Source organism: Propithecus coquereli, unplaced genomic scaffold (assembly GCF_000956105.1).
Source record: "Propithecus coquereli isolate 6110/MARCELLA unplaced genomic scaffold, Pcoq_1.0 Scaffold178, whole genome shotgun sequence".
Lineage (NCBI taxonomy): Eukaryota > Metazoa > Chordata > Mammalia > Primates > Indriidae > Propithecus > Propithecus coquereli.
This window is the reverse complement of record NW_012142523.1, coordinates 2,779,799-2,802,842: the sequence shown is the minus strand read 5'-3', so window position 1 is coordinate 2,802,842 and position 23,044 is coordinate 2,779,799. Positions and strand designations below refer to the sequence as shown.

The window sequence follows — 23,044 nt, the reverse complement described above, 5'->3', positions numbered from 1 at the left end:
TGGGGACGTGATATTTGAGGGGGCTTCCCAGCGTCGTCTCAGGTGACGTGGGTGGTGCAGGAGAAAGGGCTAGGGTGGGTATATTCCAGGCAGAAAAGGCAAAGTCTAGACAAAAGAAAAAAGGTGGAATGCTTAGGAGATGGAAGCCGGAGGCGCTTACCCTGCACTGCTGGCCTGAAGGGTCAGCCCCGTCTCAGCATCTCAGGGAACCCGGCGGTGGGATGAAGCCCTGGAGGACCCATCTCAAGCTGCTCGGGCCAAGCTACCGGATGGGCTGAGGCGACACAGCCCTCCCTTCCTGCTCCAGGCCGGGGCTGAGGTCCTGCCGTGAAAGGGGAGTGGGGCAATTCCTGGATGCCCACGTCCCTGTCCCGCCCAGCTCTGGTCCCTGACTCCACCTGCTTCCTGTCCCCACAGGTTCACCGGAGCCAGCCTCCCAGCCCCCGTCATCAGCAGCAAGAACTGGCTGCGGCTGCACTTCACGTCGGACGGCAACCACCGGCAGCGCGGCTTCAGCGCCCAGTACCAAGGTAGGCAGGACCCGGGACTGTCGTGCTTCCTCAGTGGGTGGCAGAAATGGCACCTGGAGGACTCGTCCCATCCCCAGACTGGGTCCAGTGTGGCTTCAGGGCCTCCTTGCCTCTGGCGTCTGTTCCTACCTGCAGACCAGAAGCCTGCCATGGTGCATCTCTGCATCCGCGCTGTGGTCTTCTGCCCCAGGGAGTGACATTTCTGGAGTTGCGTAGCCTGAGCTGCACTTCTCAGGCCAGGCTAATCCTAATAGCTAATACTCACCGAGTGCCCGCCGAGAGCCAGGCACGGTGCTAGCCATCGACAAGTGCTCCATTAAATCCTCATCATTACCTTGTGAGGAAAACACTGTCACCTCCCCATTTTATACCCAGGGAAGCAGAGGCTCAGAGAAATTACGCCAGTTTCCCAAGGCCATCTGAACCCCTGTCTTTTGAGCACAGAGCCCACCCTCTCAACCACCAGCCTTTAGCCTGGCTCCGCGCAAGGCGGGAGAGCAGCCCACATTGCCACTGTCTTTCATTTGATCTAGAACACAAGTACATTACAAACACAGGCAAAATCACTTTAGGGAGCATGGTAGCTTTGATGCTCACATGTGCGAAGAGCTGTCTAGTGGCAAGAGATCAGACCAGGAATGGCAGGTGGAAATTGCAGGTAAGCAGATTTCTGCTGCAGTAATGAAGAATTTCCTAACCCCAAGAGCCTCCTATAAAAAGGAATGGATCAACCCAGAAGGGAGCACTCTCTGCAGCCGGAGGAGATCAGAATTCCAGCGGATGGAACATTCCTTTCAACACTGAGTTTATTTGAAGTACTCAAAATTTATAGAGATAAACACCGAGGCTTGGCCTCATAATATGCTCATCAAGTCTGTAACTATTACCACTCCCAAATGGGTGTTGGTTTTAATAGATTTGACAGCAAACTTACATTGCACACTTATTAAGTATAAGTCCCGATGTGAAGCCCTGGGCCTCAGAGGCCAAGTGTCTGCTAGCCCACCCTGGAAGTGGCTCAGGGCAGAGCACAGCCCTCTCCACAAGGCCCCCGGGGCCAAGCTTTCTGGCTAGAAACTGGAAGCAGAAGCATTACCTTCAAAATTGGAACCTTTTATGAATGGCCTCATTTACTTAGCCCTGGAGCAGGACACGTATGAAATATTTAAAAAATAAACAAGAAACCAACTTGGTCTGACTAGTTTAACAAAGCCTCCCCCTGACAGCTTTCCTGGAGACATTTTTCCACCGCTGAGGCTGTGCCTCTGTGTGAGGGGGACAGCTGTCTGAACCTTTCTACTGTTTTTTCCAGAATAGAAAAGCAGAGACGGAAGTTATAATTGTATCTGGTTAAATAAGTGCTAAGTGTTTCTAATATTTTAAGTTGCCGAGCGCCTGTGTGTCATTGTAATTGGTTAAGGTTTGATGTCAGACATGGGCAACAAGAACCGAAACGGGGCAGTCTCTAGGTCACACGTGGGTTGCACACCTACAGCGCACCAGGCCTCCCTCTCCACCATGCAGTGATGTATATGTTTTTATTCCCATTTTTTTCAGCTGAGGAAGCTGAGGCTCAGAGAGGTTGTATAACTAGCCCAAGATCACACAGCCTGTGAGTGGTGAAGCTCAAACTAATACACAGGCTTCTGTGAGTTCTGCAAAATCACAGCGCCTCCTCTTACGGTGCTTTGGGTGTCTTCCCTTTCCTATTTAACCAGTAGCTTTTCAACTTTGTTTTGTTAATCTCACCCCGCCGTAGAAAAAACATTAATCACAACCCCGTAGGCACATACATCTACAGAACTAAAAGGAAAATGTCACCACGTGGTATTTACCCTTACTAAGTGTGATTTACCCTGAAAATTTCTTTTCCATGTTTTTTTTTTCTTTTTTTTGAGACAGAGTCTCACTCTATTGCCCAGGCTAGAGTGCTATGGCGTCAGCCTAGCTCACAGCAACCTCAAACTCCTGGGCTTAAGCGATCCTCCTGCCTCAGGCTCCTGAGTAGCTGGGACTACAGGCATGCGCCACCATGCCCGGCTATTTTCCATGTATATTTTTAGTTGTCCAGCTCATTTCTTTCTATTTTCAGTAGAGACAGTGTCTCGCTCTTGCTCAGGCTGGTCTTGAACTCTTGAGCTCAAACAATCCACCCGCCTCGGCCTCTAAGAGTGCTGGGATTACAGGCGTGAGCCACCGTTCTCGGCCTCTTTTCCATGTTTTAATGCTAGTTGCAACCTCTAGATTAATTTCACAAGTGTGTAGCAGGGAACATTGCACAATCTGAGAAACACCGTTTTAGTGGCCAATGTCTTGAAAACAAACCTTGTCTCCTCCTCTCTCAGCCCCCTTAGCACTTCCCAGGATGGAGTTTTGCATATTAGTGTGTGTCAGTGTTTAAGGAGGGCTTTGTAGGTTTTAGGCACTTGGCATTTTTTACTTCATTCTATCCTAACAGCAATTGTATAAAATAGGTTCTATTATTAGTCCCATTTTACAGATGAGGAAAGACAGCCACAGAAAGGGTCCATAGCTGGCTCAAGGTCTCATTCACTGTGTGTTGGAGTCAGAATTTGAACCCCAGCAGTGTTAATTTGGGTCTGGCGTGTGTAATTACTGTGATTGTGTTAGTAAATGATTCTCCTCTGAGACCTACTTTTGCTAGAGTTTTCCAGTCCAAGAGTGCATAGTGCAAGGATATGCAATGATTATTTAGTAACTCAATTGGTGACTCTACAAACAAATTTTCTCAACCCCAGCACTATCGGCATAATAGTCAATCTGTATAATTCTGTCGTGGGGGACTGTTCCGTGCATTGTAGAATGGTTACAGCAGTGTCCTTGTCCTCTACCCACTGCTAGATGCAGTACAGGAGGAGGGGAATACAGGGACCAGTAGCCAGTAGCACTCCCCCGCTACACACACACAGTCATGACAACCAAAAAAGTCTGCAGACATTACCAAATGTTCCTCATGTGCAAAAGCACCCCTGGGTGAGAACCACTACTCTAAAGGAATGACAACTTTGGAACGACTAAAGACCAATCTAGGTTTTGCTGTTGCAAATACAGTCCAAAACAGTGGCAGAGATAGATTTCAGTCAGGGGTCCCGGAGGAGGCAGAAGGTATACTGCAACAGGAATGGTGAGGTCCCCAGGACTAAACAGCGGGATGGCCTCTACCACCCCTAGGCACATAAAGGGGCAAGGGAAGGGGGTGGCAAGAGCTGGAGCCGTGAAGGAGGGGCCTCTCGGCAGGCCTGAGAGGCTGTTACCAACCCACAGTGCAGGAGGAGGGGGCCAGGGCATCTGTAGCCAGTGTAGGAAGAGGTGGCCACAGGCACCAGTAGCCAGTGCAGGAGGAGGGGGCCACAGAATCGGTAGCCTGTCACCTCCCTCCCCGCCCTCTGCTGCACCTCCCATCTGCAAACCCAACAGGAAGCCGGGAGCAAGGGAACGGAGGCCCTGCTCTGCCCTGCTCTGTGCCCTGGGATGCTGGCTGGCATCGCCTCCGGGCTCTCTTGCTCTCTAGCAGTCCACAGTGGTCAGCGTCCCGGGGCCAAGAGCAGGGCAGAGGAGTTGAGGAATGGACCTGGAAGGGCCGGGGAAGAACCACCAACACGGGATCAGTTCCACCCATGCTCAGTTTTGTGGCATTAGAGTCTCAAGTGACTAATGGCACTTCAGAGCTAATGATTACCGATCCCTAATTGTATTGATAGGTATTTTTTCCCAGGGAAACAAAAAGTAAATTTAAAATAAAAGATAACTTACAACATAGCACATTCCATTCTCATTCTCATTTCAGTCCAATCAGAATTTAGGGGTGTTCATGGCCAGACACAATTTTAACTAATACCACAGGGTATCGGAAGATCCGAGATCTAGTTGAGCTCTGCCGGAACAGGCTGTTGGAAGGTGGGCACTTGTGTTCAATTTAATAAGCATTTTCAGTGTCACATTACTATGTGACAGCGTAGAAAGATGAACACCACTGGGCCCATCTCTGCTCTCAAGGAGAACAGGTTAAAGAGAGGCACAGACATAAATCCGTAACTCTGTGCAGCATGATAAGAGCTATAATTGAGGCCTGATTAGGAGTTCCAGGGCTGGAGATAAAAGGGCAATTAGTTTTGCTGGAGGGACTTAAGGAAAACCAAAAAAAAGGGGGCAGTGACTTAAATGTGGGTCTCAAAAATATGCCAGTTGACAGTAGGAAGAGGCGTTCCAGGTAGACCAAAGGCAGGAAAATGTGAAACTGCTAAATCTGAGGAACCTAAATTTGCCATGCGTCTAAAGCAGGGGTCGCAGCCCAAATCCAGCCCTGCACCTGTTTTGGTGCCGCCCTCTAGCAAAGAACGGGTTTTACATTTCTATACGGTTGAAGAAAAAAATAGAAGAGTAATATTTCATGACACATGAAAACTGTATGAAATTCAAATTTCAGTGTCCATAAATAGAGGTTTGTTGGGACACGGCTATGCTCATTCACTGACACTCTGTCTGTGGCTGCTCTAGCGCTACCAGGGCAGAGCTGATCAGTTACAAATGAGACTGGTGGCCCATGGGCCTAATATACTTACTCCCAGGCCGTTTGCAGAAAAAGTTTGCCAACCTCGAGGAAAGCCTGCCAGCTAGAGGGGCAGTGGGTCCTGAGTCCAGAGGGCAAGGTAGGGGTCCAGCTGCTAAAAGCCTTGATAAAGCTGGGCTTGATCTCATGGGTCATAGATAAGAGATGATACCAAGTTTTCAACAAGAGGGGAGACAGGGTCACGTTTTCATTTTGGGAAGATCTTTGCTTTAGAATCAAAATTGGGAGGACAGTTAAGAGTCTTGGGGAATTAGATGACAGGGGCCAAAGTTTAAGCAGCAGTGGAGATGGACAGGAAGAGACAGACCAAAGAGATAATCCCTGGTGAACTGCACCGGACTCACGACTAGTTAGATTTGAGGGGGCATGAAGGTGAAGGAGTCAGTGATGAATCTTAGGTTTCTAGCTTAAGTGGAAAAAAATATGATGCTATTAGCCAAGGTGGTCTGGGGAAGAGAGAGATGGGGGATGAATTTTGCTTGGGACACATTGATTCTGCGGTAGTATTGGGGTATCAGGAGTTATTTGTGGGTCTGTAGCTCAGGGAAGAAAGCTCTGGGCTGAAGGTAGAGATGGGAGACCACCATTCCCCTCCTCATGTATCTAACAGGAGGGGATGGGGCCGAAAGAGTGATTTTCAAAGTGGGTGTCCTGGAGACCAAGGGGGTCTCCCAGCAACTGGCTTGATAGGGGCTGAGCAGGTGGGACTCCAGGTTTCCACTCCCACTTTAGCCAGACCAGTTTCTCTTTGATCTACAGTATTTTGTGTCGTGGGTATTTACTTACGAGTTTGTTAAAACGGTAAGTTCCTGCAGCTAAAGTGTTTGGCAACCACAGGACTTTAAAAGATCTTTAAGTTTCCTTTCAGTTCTGGGAGGCCCATCGAGGTGGTGTAATCAGTCCTTCTGCCTCCAGGTGGGGAATGTTTCCAGTCCTTCTCAGGGTGTTAATTGCTTTCCTGGGTTTTTTTTCAAGTCTACAAGGAATGATGGTGGGAAAAGCCTTTCTTAATGCACCCAGTGGCCTATAATCACAACTGGAGGGAGGGCTTCCCTGGCAGGGAGGACAGCGCCTGCACTATTACTGCCTCATCTGGAGAGAGGAACTGCTATCAGCTCCACAGGGCTATTGGAAATGGAAGGAGATCCTGGTAAAATACCTGGCACATGGTGGGTGCTCAGGAAACGGAACCCTCAACTCCCATACCCCACCAACCGCCTTGACTTGCTGTTTAATGGTGAAACACGTACAGTGAGAGAGTAAGAGCTGGCGCCTGTGGCTGCTCTCAGACACCTGCCCTTTGCCTCCCACTCTGACCTTGTGATCATCTTCTGGTACCTGTCCCTCACTGCCTTTCTTGTCAGCCCAGCCATGGTGACCGAGAGATGGAAGATATTCCATAATGAAAACCATTTGTTCCTTTAGAATTCCTGCACCGAGTTTGTCTGCAGAATAAACTTACTCATTTGAAAACACTTTGCGTTTACTGAGATGCTTGAGGCTTTTTATAGTTACAGCCGAAGCGTCTGTTTCACACGCGAACATGTTGGATCCTTGCTTGTGACTTACCTACCTGCATTCTCAGGCCAAAATGGAAGTGCCTTAGGCATCCTGTGGTCACACTGTGACTTTTTAGTCCTATTCTCCTTGGCCTGCTGAGCTGCCAAACTCTTCTCAGTCTCATTTCCAGGTTCTGGGCCTCTGTGGGCTCTGCAAAAATTGCAGGGCTGTTGCCGCCTGGCTAGGGAGCCCAGGGCCAGGTGCCCACAAAGTCAAGCTGCTGAGTTCAGTCAAGAGTGAGCCTATTACCGACGCATGAACGCAAAATACGGCCCTCCTCACCCCACCAGGCTTCACGTGTCACCCCCTCCTCTTGCCAGGAAATGAACTTACAGCACACGTTCTTATGACAGTCAGTCATCCACTCAGTCATCAAACTGTTTCTAGGAACTTTCTCTGTGCCTGGCTCTGTGTCAGTCACAGGATGTAGACACATGAGCTCGTGGGACAGTAGCTAGAGTATAGGATGTGATATTGCAGGGTAACAAGAGTTTCAACAGGGTCTGAGTGAAGTCTTGAGGAGGACAATGACTTCTACCTGAGAGCAGTAGAGACAACCATAGGGAGGCCCTGGCTACCCAACCGATAAAAGGTAGCCAGGCAGAGAAGCACAGGAAAGAATGTTCCAGGTAGAGAGAACAGCATCGCATGGATAGGCAACTGAAACCAGTGACCGATGGCTACAGTGATTCCCTTAAATATCTTTCCTCTATTCATTTTCTCCCACTGAATTCGCTGAAGTTATTTAGTAAAGAGCAAGCGGCACCAGGCTCACTAATAATGGCAAAGCACTGTCCCAGGAATTAGAACATGCCACCCCCAACACCGCCTCCCATCTACCATCCCAGGCCCTTCTCTTCCGCAGGAATTCCAGTGGCTACAGGTTCTGCTGTGGTTAACTGAGAAGCCACAGCAGCAGCATCCAACAAAGCAGGTCTTACAACCTTAGTTGAGTCAATTGTTACTTTTTCCACCATATTCAGATCTCCAAGCATGATGCATAACCAGCTTCTGAGGAGCTTTGCATAATTTTCTCAACTATCAGTGATCCTTCAACAGCCTGCATTCTTAGCAATGGTTATTGCTAGGATTCTGAGTGTTCTTTTAATTATTTCTATAGTAATTTTTTTACTCTTCATTAGCTGGAGCAGTGAATCAAAGGATGAAATGCACCAAAGCAAAGCACCCAGATGATATCTTTTTCAACATCAGCTCCTGTAGTATTCAGTGTGTCTGGGTCTGTTTCTTTTCATTTCCTTCCACATCACTTTTCTCATCGATTTTCAGTGTGGCTGACGTCTTGCTAGATGTTCATAGTTTTCCTTTTTCGAAGACACTAATAGCAGTATCTAACTGCTCAGTGATTTCTTGCATATGTTTCTCAGTTTGAGTTTTTTGTCACATTTTCCCTGCAATGACATGGCATCATCTTTGGTCACAATGACCTCTCCAACTTTTCCTAAGTCGTGAAGCTGAACATCTTCAGGATATAGGGTCAAGCTTTCTTTTCCAAGCACCCTACCGTCAGTAGCAGTAGCTTTGTTGGTTCTTTCTATGGCATCAAAACCTGGAGCTTTTGTCCTATTTCAGTGGGCATTGGGTACCATAGACTGGACACTGGAAATCCTGCACATCTCAGAATTCACCTTTCTGAACTTTTGATGTGTTATTCAAGTAGGGAGAGATGTAATCTTGGCCAATCTCCGTACCTTCAATTTCTAATTCATTCAGTGTTTTTCTGTCCTTCACTGGGATGACACCATCAACCTTTGTGATTACATCAGAAATGATGTTGCTGATTTCTCTGTCTCCATTTGCAGACGTTGAGGCAAACTGAACAATCTCTTGAGGAGTTGTCACAGGTTTAGGCTGCTTCTTGAGTTCAGTAATTACAGCATCAACGTGCAACATCACACCTTTCCTGGTTTCCACTGGATTAACACCTCTGCTGATCTTCACCGAGCCTTCCTTGGTGACTGGGCATGCCAGGACAGTAACACTGGTGGTGCCACCCCAGCCACTTCATTTGTATGTTAGTGACATCCTGATCAAGCCCGGTGCCAACAATTTTATATTTATCTTGTAAGTCCATTGACCTGCAACAGATACATCGTCTTTTGTTACTTTGAGCCTTCCCAGCTCTGGGAATCACCATTCTTTCCTTTGGCCCCATAGTAATGGCTACAGCATCTACTAGAACGTCTACACCTTGAAGCATTAGGTCTTAGGCATCTGTACCGGATTTTACATCTTTGGCATAAATCTGTGTGAGGGGAGGAGTCAGCGTGCCAGGCTTGGCCTCATATGGCAAGGAACTGTGGGTAATCGAAGCATTTCTGCAGGGTAGGAGGCCAAGCGGCAAGGCAGACCCTCAGCAACAAGGGAGGGGCAAAATGCAAGACGTATACCCAGCAATTTTTCAAGTAGGAAAAAGGGGACATCAGATTTCAGTTTTTGAAAAATCACTCCTGATAACTTTTTAAAAGATGAGCCAGAGGGGGGAATCCACAAACAAAATCCAAGCAAAAAAGGATGTGTTTATGCAGGAGTGGCTTAGAACACTGAAAGAAGGATACACATTGGAGAAATTTTCTAAGGCAGAGTAAACTGGATTTGGTGAAGCAGTGTGTGTAGGGGTAGAGGAAAAGATGGCCCCACCAGCGGGACAGCCAAGTGGCAGGGCAAAGGGAGGAGTCAAGGTTAGTGGAGGGGCTGACCCTGTGGAGGGGAGTCTGAATCCACTGGGACGAAAAGAAGCTGCAGATTCCGTCCAGTTCTTGACTCCCAGAGCACTGGAGACAGGTTAGGCCTCCCTCTCCTCTCTCCTCCCCTAACAGGTCCTTGTCTCCCGCTAGCTCAGCCCAATAACTCATGCTGCAGACTAGAGAAGCATTTGTATTGCCAGATTCTTCTAGCTAAATGTGTACCATGTGTCCCGCTAACCTTTACAACAGCGGGGAAATGTCTTGTAATTAAGCAGAATATAAAGGATGAATGGAGCAGCCTGGCAATCTCCTGTAGTCATTATCATTCAGAGGAGATGAATGCACCTAGTAAGATTTCCATCAACCAGTTAGAGCCAGCACTCTTCTCCTGGGAGTCCCGACTTTGTTCACGTACAGTGAAAAACTGTGGACAGTATAGGTGTGGGACTAGTATTTTATATGTGGATATTTGGCTGTGTGTTTCCATGTGCATGAATGTGTACTTGTGAGTGAGCTTGTGTAGACATAGATGTCCATGTGTGCACAGATATGTGCACACACATGTGAGCATGAACTCCAGGCTCCATTTCATCTCCACCGTATTGACAACTGCAGAATCCTCTCTGTAGAGACCGGGGGTTCAGTGTAATAGCGTTGGCACCAGGCTAGTGGGCGTTCCATGAAAGATGTACAAACGCCATGAATGAATACATCAGAATTTCTCTAGGTTCTTGCTGTTTTGTCAATCTGCTGGGTTTGACCTTCCTTTCTGACTGAGTCTGCCGGTAGTGCACTTGGGAGGCCTAGAGGGGACCAGCCCTTATTCTCTGCCGTTTCACACCCCAGCCTGCCCCAGTCTGTCGAGCTAGCTCTTCAATGAGCTCATTTTGCGGCTGATTTCACACAGTGCTCCGTATTCCATGATCCCTCACCACCCACCTGGGCAGACTGTTAAAAAAAAACAAATTACTATGTATAATTCAGGGTGTGACCACTTCCCTGGAATTGCTCAAGAACTGAGGCCCCAGCATCAGGAGGTGTTTTTTAATGCTCACATCCCTGGTGATGTGAATCTTGTCTAGAGCTCACCCCTCGGCCAAGGAACTTCCATGACCTGCTCATCCGCTGCCGTGCAGTGTGGGCCAAGTGCAGGTTCTGTGTCCCCAGAGCATGGGCCCTGGCCAGCTGGACCTAGATGTTCATCTTTTAGAGATTATGTTATTGGTATGAGGAATCCCTGCCCAAAGCACTGCAGCCAATGCATGTTCCTGGGCTCACGTGATGAGGACAAAGACTCCATCCGTGGATTCTAACATGCATCTGATGACCACGTGGTGGTCACAGGCAACATGGGTGATGCAACTTCTCAGACCCAGCTCAAAGGAGTAGACAGTCACAAAGTTCATGTGCACCCTTAGGAGCTCCCTGTAGGTTTTTTGGCTCCTTCTTGTTCAGTTCTCATCACCTTGACAAACTGCATCCTATGGGAAGTAGCAGGACATGAAAGAGGAAGAAGAGAAGTTAGCCCCAGCTTGGGAGGCATGATGACATCATCCTCAACTAAACGCAGCCCAGTGAATATTAAGCAGTGACCCATCAGGTTAGACAGTGCTTCCTTGGGAGGGATGAGTGGAGAGGACACAGACTTCAGAAGGATTCCTTCTGGGGCCTTGAGAGGAGCAAGGAGCAGGAGGAGCATCTTCCTCTCTGCAACCTGGAGAATAGAGAAAGGGGGGCTCCCTCGTAGCAATGCCTCTCCTCACAGCCACCCACATCTCACGGCCCCCCAACAGCAGCTGCAAGGAAAACCCAAGCAGCTTTGCCCTGGGAATGGCCTCCGTGGTGCTCAGGTCCCCTTCCTCATCCCCTTCCTCCAGTGACACCAGATCCTGAGACAAGGAGACCCAGATGACTCTGACCTCTTCTCCTACTTGGCCAGGTGCCCTGAGCCATCTCCACAGACCCGGCCTCGAATGGGCCACACTGGCTTATAGAGACCCCTCACCCACCCCTGTCCCAGTGCTGGGGCATCAGGGGAAGCGCTTGAGCTATTGTCACAGTGCTAGGATTGGTCCTGTCTTCCTAGGGATGGCAAATCAGAGGGATTTCCCCGCTGCCACACCGTATTAGCTAGGCTTGAATAATGCATGTTTCCCTACTAATGCCCTCTCTTTGATAATGGGTCCACGTTAGTGTTCATTGGAAATTTTCCTGCTGGATACACACGGAGAGAAACGCACATTTATAAAAAGGATTTGAATGCATGTGGGGAGGCTGTGTCTGTGGTAATAACTGAATTTCATCAGGCATTCAGCATAGACAGTGGCTTACCAGGGGACAGACCTTGGGTGACTTAGCCGGAGTGGGGGACTGGGAGCCGCTCCCTTGCACATCTGATGGCTGTGGCTTTGGTTTGGGGATTGCCATGTTACCTCACGTCCAGAGCAAATACCTGAACTTCAGGGCCTGAGCTCAGGAGGGGGCAGATCCTGGACAAGATTGACAATGCCCCTGGCATTGCTTTGGGGCAGAGCATAAGGAAAGAAGCTGGGGCTCAGCCAAGAACAGAGCTACTTCCCGGCTGTGTGACCTACAGCAAGGCACCCAAACCACTTTGAACCTCTATTCTATCATCTACCAAGTAGGTGTAATGACTACCGGTCAAGGTCGTTGAAAGTATATGGACCAAATGAAATGAGTATTGGGTGCCAGGAAGCTCTGTTCTAGGAAGTGAGGATACAGCAATGAATAAAAATCCCTACCTTCAGGGAGCTTACATTGCAATGTGGGTGACAAAAATAACTAAACAAATGATATCGTATATGAGAAAGTTGTGGGGATAAAGTAGGGAAGCGGGTAGGGAGAGCTGGGTTTGGAGGTGTGGTTTTAATGGAGTGGTCAGAGAAGGCCTCAGTGAGGAAGTGATGTCTGCACAAACACCTCTAGGGAAGAGGGAGCGAGTGGTGCAGCTATCTGGGGGGAAAGCATGCTGGGGAGCTGGCAGACTGAGGCAGAAGCATGCCTGGCATATTGCAGGCACATCGGGGGACCCACGAGGCTGGAGAGGAGTGATCGAGGTTGAAGATAGGGTCAGGGAGGTCTTGGGGAGAGCAGATTGGTCCCTGCAGGCCATTTTAAAGACTTTGGCTTTTACTCTAGGAGAGACGGGTTGCCACCGAAGAGTCTTGAGCAGAGCTGTAATGTGGATTGACTTACGTTTTAACAGGATTCCTCTGGCTCTGGTGCTGAGAACAGACTCTATGTGGGCAAGGGTGGAAGATGGGAGACCATGGCAACGGGGGGAGAGGTGTCGGCGACTTGGACCAGGGTGACAGACGTGGAAGTTGTGAGAAGTGGTGGCAGCTGGGATATATTTGGAAGGATTTGCTGATGGATCGTGTGTGGGTGTGAGACAGAGGAGTCAAGGATGCTGAGTTAAGGGAAGAACTCATAAAGCACCCAAGGCCTGGCACATACGAAGTGCCTGGTCACAGCTGCTGTCACCACTGCTGGGCATCAGTCTGAGCAGGGCTAAGTTGGCAGGCGGAGGCTGGCTGGAGGATGGCACGGGGATTTGGGATTGGACAGATGCACCAAAGCGTATAACCAGAGACTGGATGAAGCCCTCGGAGACCAGGAGAATGCCTTGGGGAGCAGAGGTAGTCAGACCACAGGAGGGTGATGGGTAAAAGGGATGGCCTTTGGAATTGTGGTGTTCCAGCTCTGGCACCCTTTAGTACTATTTGGCAAAGTTGTGGTGAGCTGAGGAATGGACTTAGTGACAGGGTCAAAGCCAGATTTAATCCATCAGACACCCACCTGAGCCAGATACCATCCCCCAGTGACCTCCAGGACTCAGCGTCCCCTGCCTGCATAGGTCAGCTGATGTAGGCTGGGCTCAGCGAGGCTGACCCCGCCCCACCTGTCTCTCATCCTCCTGGGATCAGCCATGTGTCTCGCAATGATGGCAGGGATGCAAGAGGGCATGCCTAATCTGGGAGGTGCTTCTCAAGCCTTTGGACATGTCAAATTTCCAATGGCCAAAGCAAATCATATGCCTGAACCTAAAGTCAAGGGATGGTAAAATACAATCCACTTCTGCAATGGGAGGAACTACAAAATCACATTGCAGAGGGTGCAGTGGTGACGATTTGGACCCATAGTCCAATCTACCACACCCTGTCGGGGCTGGCTCAGAAAGCGAGGCGGAACGTGCAGGAGAGCAGAGAGCGGAGGGTGGGCTGCAAGACTTCACGTACAAATGCCCATGAACAGTGTGCTGGGGAACAGATGGAACTCAGTAGTTCTAGTGAAATCTGGAACATCTGCGAGAGGCCACTGGGGGACTCCCAGAGCCCCTCAACACCCAGCAGGTGGGAGACCACCTTTCCTGCACCCTGCCACATTTGAACGCTGCTCTTGGTACGTCCCAGCCCTGAGGAGTTTCTGCCATGGAACGTCCCAGGCCACAAGAGCGATCATTCTAGAGGGAGCCCTACCCCTGGTCACAGACAACAACTTAAACTGTTTTTCTTCTTGTCTCCTCTCCAGTCAAGAAGCAAATTGAGTTGAAATCTCGAGGTGTGAAGCTGATGCCCAGCAAAGACAACAGCCAGAAGACATCTGTGTGTAAGTGTCCGCCCGGGGCCCGCCTGCCGGGCCTCTTGTTCAAGGTCAGACACGCGTGGTGCTGTGACCGCGGGGAAGCCGATGATGCTGGGATGACTTCCCTTCGGCCCTGCTTCGCTCCCTCCCGGGCTCTGTGCATGGACACACTGACCCTGTGCCTCGAGCAGCCCCGGGCTTGTCTTTTGCCTCCTCGTCCTCCTCCCATTTCCCTCCTTATCCTCTTCCTCCCTCACTTCCCATTCGAACTGCAGTCCAGGGAGCCATTACTGCTACATTTCTCTCTCTTTATTTTTCCTTTTGAATCACTTCCACCTGCTAAGACAGTCCTTCTGGCTCCTCTTTCAGGAGTCAATAATCTCAGGCAGGGATCTTGGGGGCTGCAGGGCTCTAATTCCAGCTCCCAAGTCCAGATTGGGAACAGGGCAGGGGGGAATGCCCAGTAACCACCTCCGAGCATCCTTGGACCTGGCTGCGCAGGGAGAGGACTGGGGGCTGTTCTCGGGCCAGTCGGGGAGGTGCTGCAGCTTCTGCTTAGGCACGGGGAGGATGATGACTTTGAGAACATGTTCCCGCTCCAATGTTTGGAAGATTAAAAGAGGCCCAGTTCTGGGGAGCAGTCTGGAATGTCACCCCCAGAAATACCTGATCAGAGCCTGTGCTAAGGGGCTTTGGCACTAGAGCACAAGAAGGGTTGGAGAAGATTCTGGGTACCTGAGAAAGCTAGGCTCGAAAGCACAGGAGTTTTTTCCAGAATCCCTCCATTTTCTTTCTGGGGGAGCGTGGGGAGCTTTCCTTGGTCCCCCAAACAATGGATCAACCTTCTGGTTTCCCCTCTCCTTCCCTCCCTTCGTTCCCCCCACCAAAGGCCTTCTCCCCCTCCAAGCCACCTCCTCCTCCTTTCCCCTCCATCCCCCTTCCCACCCTCCCTGCCTCCCTGCTTCCCCTCCACTCTTCCTGGGCCTCACTGGCTCCTGCCACCCTTCTGGCCCCCTCCTTCCATCTTGGTCCCACTCGCTCACTGGAAGTCTGTATTGAAGACAGGCAGGCAAGAGCGGCATCGTGGTTCCAGGCTCTGTGCTGATGTGTGTGGCTGGGAGTAGGTTGGAGCAGGGTCAGTTTGTTCCGTGGCCCTGACTGAGTGGAACCCGGGTGTGGGGATTTTCTTTGGTCTTTCAAGCCCTCTGAGTGGAGACAGGTGCCACCAGTGGCTGGGTTCAGCTGGGGACCAGCGCCTCTGATCACCCCTTGCCCTGAGGGGGCTCCATGCAGGGCCCTGCTTTGGTGATTGCCTAGGGGCTCAGGGAGGGAGCAGGGCACTAGAAGAGCCTGGAGTGGGCCAGGTATCTGTAGCAAGGACTCAGCTGTGGGCCTGGCCCCTGGGCTCCTCCCTCTGTAGTCACAGGAGAGCACGTGAACTGGTTTGATTTCAGAGCTTGCCCCGGAGCCACAGGCAAACTTAAGGAAATGGCCTTGGTTTGGGAGACCAAGTGTATATCCCAATTGTGTCTCAGGTAGCCGTGTTCCCCCAGAGGCCAATGTCTCAGTGTCTGTCCACATCTGTAGAAAGGCGATGCACATCCCTGCCCTGCCTTCTTCCCAAGGGCCCTGTTGGGTCTAAGATGGCCTTCCTGACTGAGGACTTCAGGAGGTCCATAAACTAGCTGAACAATGACATGTGACGTTGTGAGTGCATTTTCCTGGAGAGAGGGTCCATGGTTTTCATTAGCTACTCAGAGACGCCCAGAACTCTCTCAGAAAGATGAAGAAATCCTGTTCTAATGAAATAATGCAAACATTCTTCGCAAAAAGTATATACCTCTCTGCCAAGAAGATATCAATCTCCATTCTAAGAGTTCCTCTGAAGAAGATGGGTGTGTGATTCAAGCTGCCTCAGAGGCTGGTAGCCAAATGTGTGCAAGTGTCTGGCCCTTTGTGTTCGCTCAGATCCCCTGTGGACAGCTGTCCTGAGCTTTAGGGGAGGAGTGGACCCGGCTTTCTGCCTTTACTAGGCAGTCCATGGGTACATGGACCCCTGGCCATCGGTTCTGGCCACCCACCTGTCTGTGTCACCCTGCACTTTGGGTAGAAGGCATTGCCTTTCTGGGCATGTTGCAGCTTCTTCTCACCATAGTGGCCCTCCCAAGACAGGTAAGGATTACCCTTCATCTTGTGCCTCACATACAAGCAGCTGGTTTTGAATAGACAGTGAAGGCTGGAATTACAGAAAGAAAGGGGGAACGCCTCTTGCTTCCATAATTCAGACAGTAAACTGTTTGCTGAGATTGAAATTTGCTTGTTTCCTGGGGAACCTTGAAGGTCCTCCTGGGACTGCCGTCGCCTGCTCAGTGCTCCCTGGAAGAGGGCCCTGGGCCAGGTGCGAGCTGCGTCACTGCTGGGTTTGTGACTTCCTAGATGGTGCATGATCCTCCTTGGGGGCTGGCTGATTCGAGGGGAGGCAGTGGGGTCTGCTCTGTCTATCAGGGGCTGTGGCTCACGGGGTGGGCTTTGGCATGGTCTCTCCTCTCTGGTCCAACCCCATCGTCATTGGGCAGCCTTCTGCTCTGTCCGCTTCCTGGGTGGTGTCACTACTGAATGAGAGGGCAAGAGAAGGGGGCAGGAAACTGCTATATGTTATTCATGTGCTACAGGGGGCTATGTGGTTCCCGTGTGGTGGTTGGCAGGGGCTTTGGGATGGGTGTGGTCCATGGGCAGTGTTGCGCAGGGAGGACCTAAAAAGAAGGCGGGTCCTTAGCTGGGCAGTCCGCAGTAGGGACAGATCTCCATGAGGCTGTACGGGGGGACTGGCTCACCAACAGGTAAACCAGCAAGTACAGCTCAGGATTCCTCGCTCCTTTTCCCGGGAGGAAACCGTATTGGGTTATCGTCTTCCTTCCATTACTTGCAAACCATGAGACTTCAAGGAGGCAGGAGCTTGCTCTACTTTGGGGGTGGTGCTCCATCTAACTATCCCTGCCTAAAGGTGTCTGGACTGGTGGGAATGGTGACTGTGTTAAGTTTAGGATGTGAAAGCTTTGGAGGGAGAGGCTTGGCAAGGAAGGGGATGGGGGGAGTAGGGGACAAGTCTCCAGTTGGGTGACTGGTTTTAACCTGGCGGTGTGGAATGCTGGAGAAAGGGAGCTACCCAGAAGGCCTTGCATTCACTGCAGACAACCAAGGGGATACCTGGTGTCTGGCTTGAGAATGGAGTCTGTCAAATCCCCAGGTTCCGTGTCCAGCCATACCCCGGGCTACCTGGAGGTTTGAACACGGTCTACACCTGTGTACAGGTGTACAACTGTCTACAACTGTAGCAATGAGCTTCAGACTCAATGAGTCTAAAACGGGGCTCCCTGCCTTCCCTCCCTCCATCACACCCCCTGCATCCTCAGGGCTACCCAGCCCTGGAAACACCTGCTTCCTGCCCTCATGCCCTGATCCTCCACGAGCCCCAGGGATTCCTCCTTTGCCACGTCCTTCCCACTGTCTCATGCCTGTCCCCATTACCAGGCTCTTGTTGTCCTCAACCTGGACAGTCACAAAACTTCCTGGCTCATCTCACAGTAACCAGCCTACCCCTGGGCAATGGGGTCTCACCACACCCTTCTCCCCCTCAGAACTCTGCAGGGGCTCCCAGGGGTTTTCAGGGTCCCACTGGAAACTTTTCCAAGTCTGATCCCTAGAATCTCACTTTCTACTCTCCCTCATCACCCTTCATCCTCCTTCCTACACAGGGTGACCCCTAGTTCTGTTTGCATGTCTCCACTTCACTCCTCACCCCTGTCTGCCTTCGTCATCTCTGTCGCCATGTGTCCAAAGCCTACTACCTCGGAAGGTCCATAGTAAATGCCACCTCCTTCAGGCAGCCGTTCAAACTTCTCCCAGCACTGTGAGACTGGTCTTCGTCTGAACATCCCTGAAGGTGCATCTTTCACCCCTCCCCATGTGGTTCCACAGTTTATTTCCATGTTTCACATCTTCACTCAACTGGAGGCTCCTTGAGGACAGTGGACACATTTGACTATCCTTGGCATTTCTCATGGGATCCAAATAAAGCCTCGTACACAGTAGGTGCTCAATGAATGCTTGTCTACCTATGTGAGGGAGTGGGCATGTGGGTCACGGAGCACTTTGCTCACATCATGGGGCATTGAGGGGAACAGGAGGGAAACGTGCAAACTTAGGGAATGTTGTTCCAGGTGCCCTGTCATCCCTCCTCTAGAGGTCGCTGTTGGGATCGTGGGACTGGGGAGTCCTTGAATGGAACTGCTGTGACCAGGCTATCTGCTTGGCCCCAGCTCCTGGTCATCCTCAAAGCCAGGAACCCAGAGGTGTGAGGGGTTCCAGCCTCACCAATACGCACATCCCGTGAACAATGAACAGGCAGGGGCCAGAGTGTTGCCCACCCTGTCCACCATGTGTATATCCGCCGCCCCCTGACCAAGCTTCCCCTCTAGCCGAGACAACTGTGCATATGGTTTTTGTAAACAGGACTTTGGTGTTGGCAAGTGTCAGAGCATCATGCCACCTTCCAGAACCATCACAGGTGCCATGTCTACTCAGTGCCCTTGGCTGGTGGCATTGGGCGGGGCGGGGGGCGGTCTGGTTACTGCTTACTCTGGCTTGAGAAGTGTCTGGTGGGAAGAGGTATCTCAGAAGAAATGTCCATGTTTGAGCTAAAGTCCCTGCTTTGAACTTCAGACTGCAGCTTTCTCTTACATTCTTTACCGTTTCTGATCATGCATCCACCTTTTATTTAACTTTCTTTGAGTCATTTTTCCATTTGGGGCTGAGGTGGGGGGCTCGTCTCATCTAGACTCTCCACCCCGAGATCTGCAGCCCAGGGTAGGGAAGTCACCAGGGGCTGTGGACAGGCCACCTCTGGCCGCTGGTGTGGGATGAGGGACCTGGGTGGCTGTTGGGGTGGAGGCCAATCTCTGAACCCACACGCTCGGAATGACTTTGCTCGCAAAGGGATTTGTCAATAGCAGCTGCTCACCCTGCACACTCAGGAAACCCCAGGCCGGAAGACCCCAGCCACCCCATACAGACCCAGCAAAGCAGGGCATCATTCTGTGTCTGCCTCCACCTCTCACCCTGAGACATTGCCGCTGTGGCCTTCCTGTGACTCTCCATCTCTGTATGTGCTGTTCTTTTGCCTTGTAGTAACTCAGGTTGGTGTATCCCAAGGACATAGCATGTGTCCAGATCCTGGCATACCCGAAAGGGGCAAAAGACTAGGCTCGGATTTCAGGTAAGATCTACTTGGGAACTTGCTGACTGCAAGAAGGTGGGGTGGCCTGACTCGGGGTGGGGGAGACAGAGGCTGGCCTGGCTGGAGGTAGAAATGGAGAGAACCGGCTGGATACAGGAACAGATGCTTTCTGGAGAAGAGCTGTGGCCTTTGACAGTCTCTCCCGGCCCGGTCCTTAAAACAGTGCCCAGGCCTTATGGGGGGACCGTAGGCTGCCAGTGTTACAGCAAACCTTCATACCCAGGAAACAAAGGCTGCCATCTCAGTAATGACACGCCAGCAGGCAGCTCAACCTGTGATAATCTAGGAGACCCTGGGGCCGAGAGATGGGATGTTCTGCAAACTTTCTAACTATCCAGGCATTTTCCCATAATCCTCCATTTTCATTAAAGTTTACGGGTGTCATCCACCCACTCTTAGCTGCCCAAACTGATGCTTATCTCCAAGGATTGCTGCTTTGCTCACAAAGTCACCTTTTAACTCAATCCTAAAACCATTAAATTGTCCAAAAAAAAAAAAGATGGAGAGCAGATGTCTCTTCCAATGGAGATTTTAAGTTGATTAAACAGTAGAGCAGAGATTAAGGGTCAGAAAGAGAAATAATGTTCCCTGTGGCACTTTGTGGAACCAGGCAGAACTCAGGGTGGGGCATGGCAGGCCCGGGGATTGAGCTCACAGACACACCTTGTCTCCCAGGTTAGGATCCAGTGTCCAGTTTACCTGCAACGAGGGCTATGACCTGCAAGGGTCCAAGCGGATCACCTGTATGAAAGTGAGCGACATGTTTGCCGCCTGGAGCGACCACAGGCCGGTCTGCCGAGGTGAGGGTGCCCGGGGAAGGGAGGCCGGACAGAAACAGGGCCAGGTGTGGAGGATGAAGCCCAGTTCCCAGCATCTGAGGCCCAGGCTGTCACCCTTGCCCCCTGTGTTTATTTACTAATTAACATACTTATTTAGCACTTTCTTGGTATCAAGGCCTGTACTAGGATCAGGTGATACAGAGGTAGGGAAGATAAATATGGTCCTTGCCCACCTTACAGTCCGATGGGGAAGTCACATATAATAAAACAGGTTGCTAGCTCATTGAACAGATATTACAACCACACCTAACTAGGAAAGGAAGCCACCTTGAACCCCTCCATTATAACGCATACACATCCTGGAACTTCTATCCCAATGCCCTTGTATCTTTCCCCACACTCTGCAGTAAAGAGACCTGTCACTCCTGGAAGAGTGTTCTTAGCTATGTGGAAGTGACATGAGCCATTGAGATCAAAAGGCTTCTCTGTGGGATTCCTTTAACTCTACACCTGGGCATCTCGTGTTCAAGGGCTCTGCCACCCACATTCCCAGGCATCACATAAGCCAAGGTTGGGCTGGCCTATCCCCTGGTCCCCAAATAATCTTAAAATATCAGACCTGAAAGTATTTCTGCAGTGGAGAAATGAGCCCCTGACGTCATTTCTCAGGGCACCAGCAAAGAGAACCCCTGAGCACTAGGCAGCTCGATGGCCTTTAAAAGTGCTCTTCTAAGTGCCCTTTCGGAAGAGAAGGTATGTTTCCCACTATAAAGCTACATTCTGGATCCTTCTAAAGAGTCTCTGCCTCCCTCTAGGCATACGCATCAAGATGAAATTCAGGCAGAGTAAGAGGGGTCCAAGAAAAATAACTGAGATCATTTTTCTACTAAGGAAGGGACAAAGTTGGAGCTGAAACCCACTCCCTTTTTAAAAATGAGTCGATAAGTAATCTAGAAGAGTGTCATGAAAACATCTTTCAAATTAGCTTTAGATTTATTCATCTTCACTCAACTTTAAAGTGGCCGTACTCCACAATTTATAATATACTTTGCATTCCACTGATTTTAACTCCATTCTTTCAGGAATTTTACATAGCTACTATTTTTTTAAAAAAAAATGAAAAAACAATAAAAGTATTCTTGTTATAACTCAGCAATTGGGCAAATCACCTATTTTCCCTAAGCCTTTCTTATCTATCAAAACAGAGATGATAGTACCCACTCGACCCTTCTTACATTTAATGTGAACGTCAAATGGAGTTGTGGCTGTGTAAACAGTTTATGAATTGGGAGATGCTAGAAGGAAAAAATCAAATATCCTTGTGCTAGTAGAATATGAGCTAGATAGGGCAAGGATTTCTGTTTTGTTCACCTCCTAAAATAGGGCCTGATACATAATAGGTGCTCAATAAAATGTGTTGCATGGTCAATAGAATAATGGAATAATTAAACAGTATACCACTCCAATTACAGGGAACCAAGACACCAGCTGTGGAGAGAGGCATAGAATTATCAAGTTTGAGGACCTCTGCCAATCTGTTGTTTCAAAATTCCTTTTGAGAATCCAGACTAACAATGCCTTTAGGCAGTGGTGGGATCTGATCTGTCCCCAAGACCTTTTCACTAGAGGAAGATTGTTCTTTTAGTAATGATGGTTGTTTACATGAACATGCCAAGGGTGGGGAAAGGCTGGTGTTTCCACCTTAAGGAAGTTTGTAGTCAAATAATATGCTCATCTTTTTCTCCAGTGATTTGGACCCCCCAGGACTCTGAATTCTCTGCTCCATTTTCACTAAGCACTGGGCTAAGTTTTTCACGTCGTTTCATTCCATCCTCCGCCACTGTGAAACAGGGGGAAATTATGGTTCAAATCCAACCATCATCACTTGTTAGCTGGGCGTCCTTGGGACAGTTTCTTCACCTCTCTGAATCTCCTTTGTTCCTGCTAAAAGGTGGTAATAGCAGAACATGATTTCGTGGCATTCCTTTGAGGAGCAGTCGAGGCAGCGCTTGTTTAGAAGCGATGCTAGTGGCTCTACCAGGATTAGGTGCATACGTGTTGAGTTTAACCTGCTTGGGCACTGTCCATAAACAGCTTCCTCAAGCCCTGGCGCAAACCTCAGCCTCTAGGGGGACTGTCGGTCCTTTCCGTGATGCCTGTTTCTTCGCTTTCTTGTCCAATCCTATTGCAGTCACACAATTCGGAAGTCACGTAGACTTTGATCCAGACCACAACTGTGACACCTATTAGCCTGCTGGCCCTGGCTGGGTTCCTTCATCTTCTGTAGCCACAGGGCCCTCATTTGTGAACAGGGAAAACAAAACCTCCGCTGCCTGGTGATTGTGAAATTTAGACAAGTCATTTTATAGAAAGTGACCAGTGCTGACAGGGGTGGAGAGTGGGTTCTCGGCACAGGTGAACCTTCCTGCCTTCGTCTCCCTCTTTTTCTCCTCTCCCGTAGGCCATCGTGAGGGAGACAGAGAGACAGCTATCTCCTGGGTTTGGGCTTGGACAGTCTGTCCTGGGCTTCCTAGAGGCCAAGAGCTGAGACAGATATTAGATTCAAGCGTCCTTTATTTTGGCAGTTTTTAAGGTTTCTCTTTTAAAATCTTTTGTTCTTAATTCATTGCAATTACCATTGTAATTGTGATTTTTTAGGAGCGTTTAGGTGAACTGCACCTTAAAAATAAAAAGGGGACAAAACTCTTTCAATTCCAAGAAGTTCCACTAAGAAGCAGGTTGCCAAAAGATCCCATTCTAAAAACACAATGGTATTATTTTTCTCTCTAATGAATTCAAAATATGATTTGATTTGAAATATTCATTTTTCCACACAATTAATTCTACTAAAACACGGGGACTGGCAAATAATAGGTTCTCAACAAATGTTTGGGGACCACCTGAATGAATCAGTGATTGAAATGAACGAACAATATGGAACTGCGCCCTCGTTTTGGAATTTGAAATTAGGTATTCAC

At 49.7% G+C, this 23,044-nt stretch overlaps 1 protein-coding gene across 1 annotated transcript in view; it reads left to right on the top strand.

The window, feature by feature from the left end:
- The window catches only part of CSMD2 (CUB and Sushi multiple domains 2), a 587,354-nt gene that overhangs the window by 280,702 nt on the left and 283,608 nt on the right, over positions 1–23,044 (top strand). The window contains exons 6-9 of the mRNA XM_012642214.1: positions 418–530; positions 13,938–14,015; positions 19,179–19,266; positions 19,963–20,087. Coding sequence (XP_012497668.1) covers positions 418–530; positions 13,938–14,015; positions 19,179–19,266; positions 19,963–20,087 — 404 coding nt within the window. The remainder of the gene's footprint in view (positions 1–417; positions 531–13,937; positions 14,016–19,178; positions 19,267–19,962; positions 20,088–23,044) is intronic.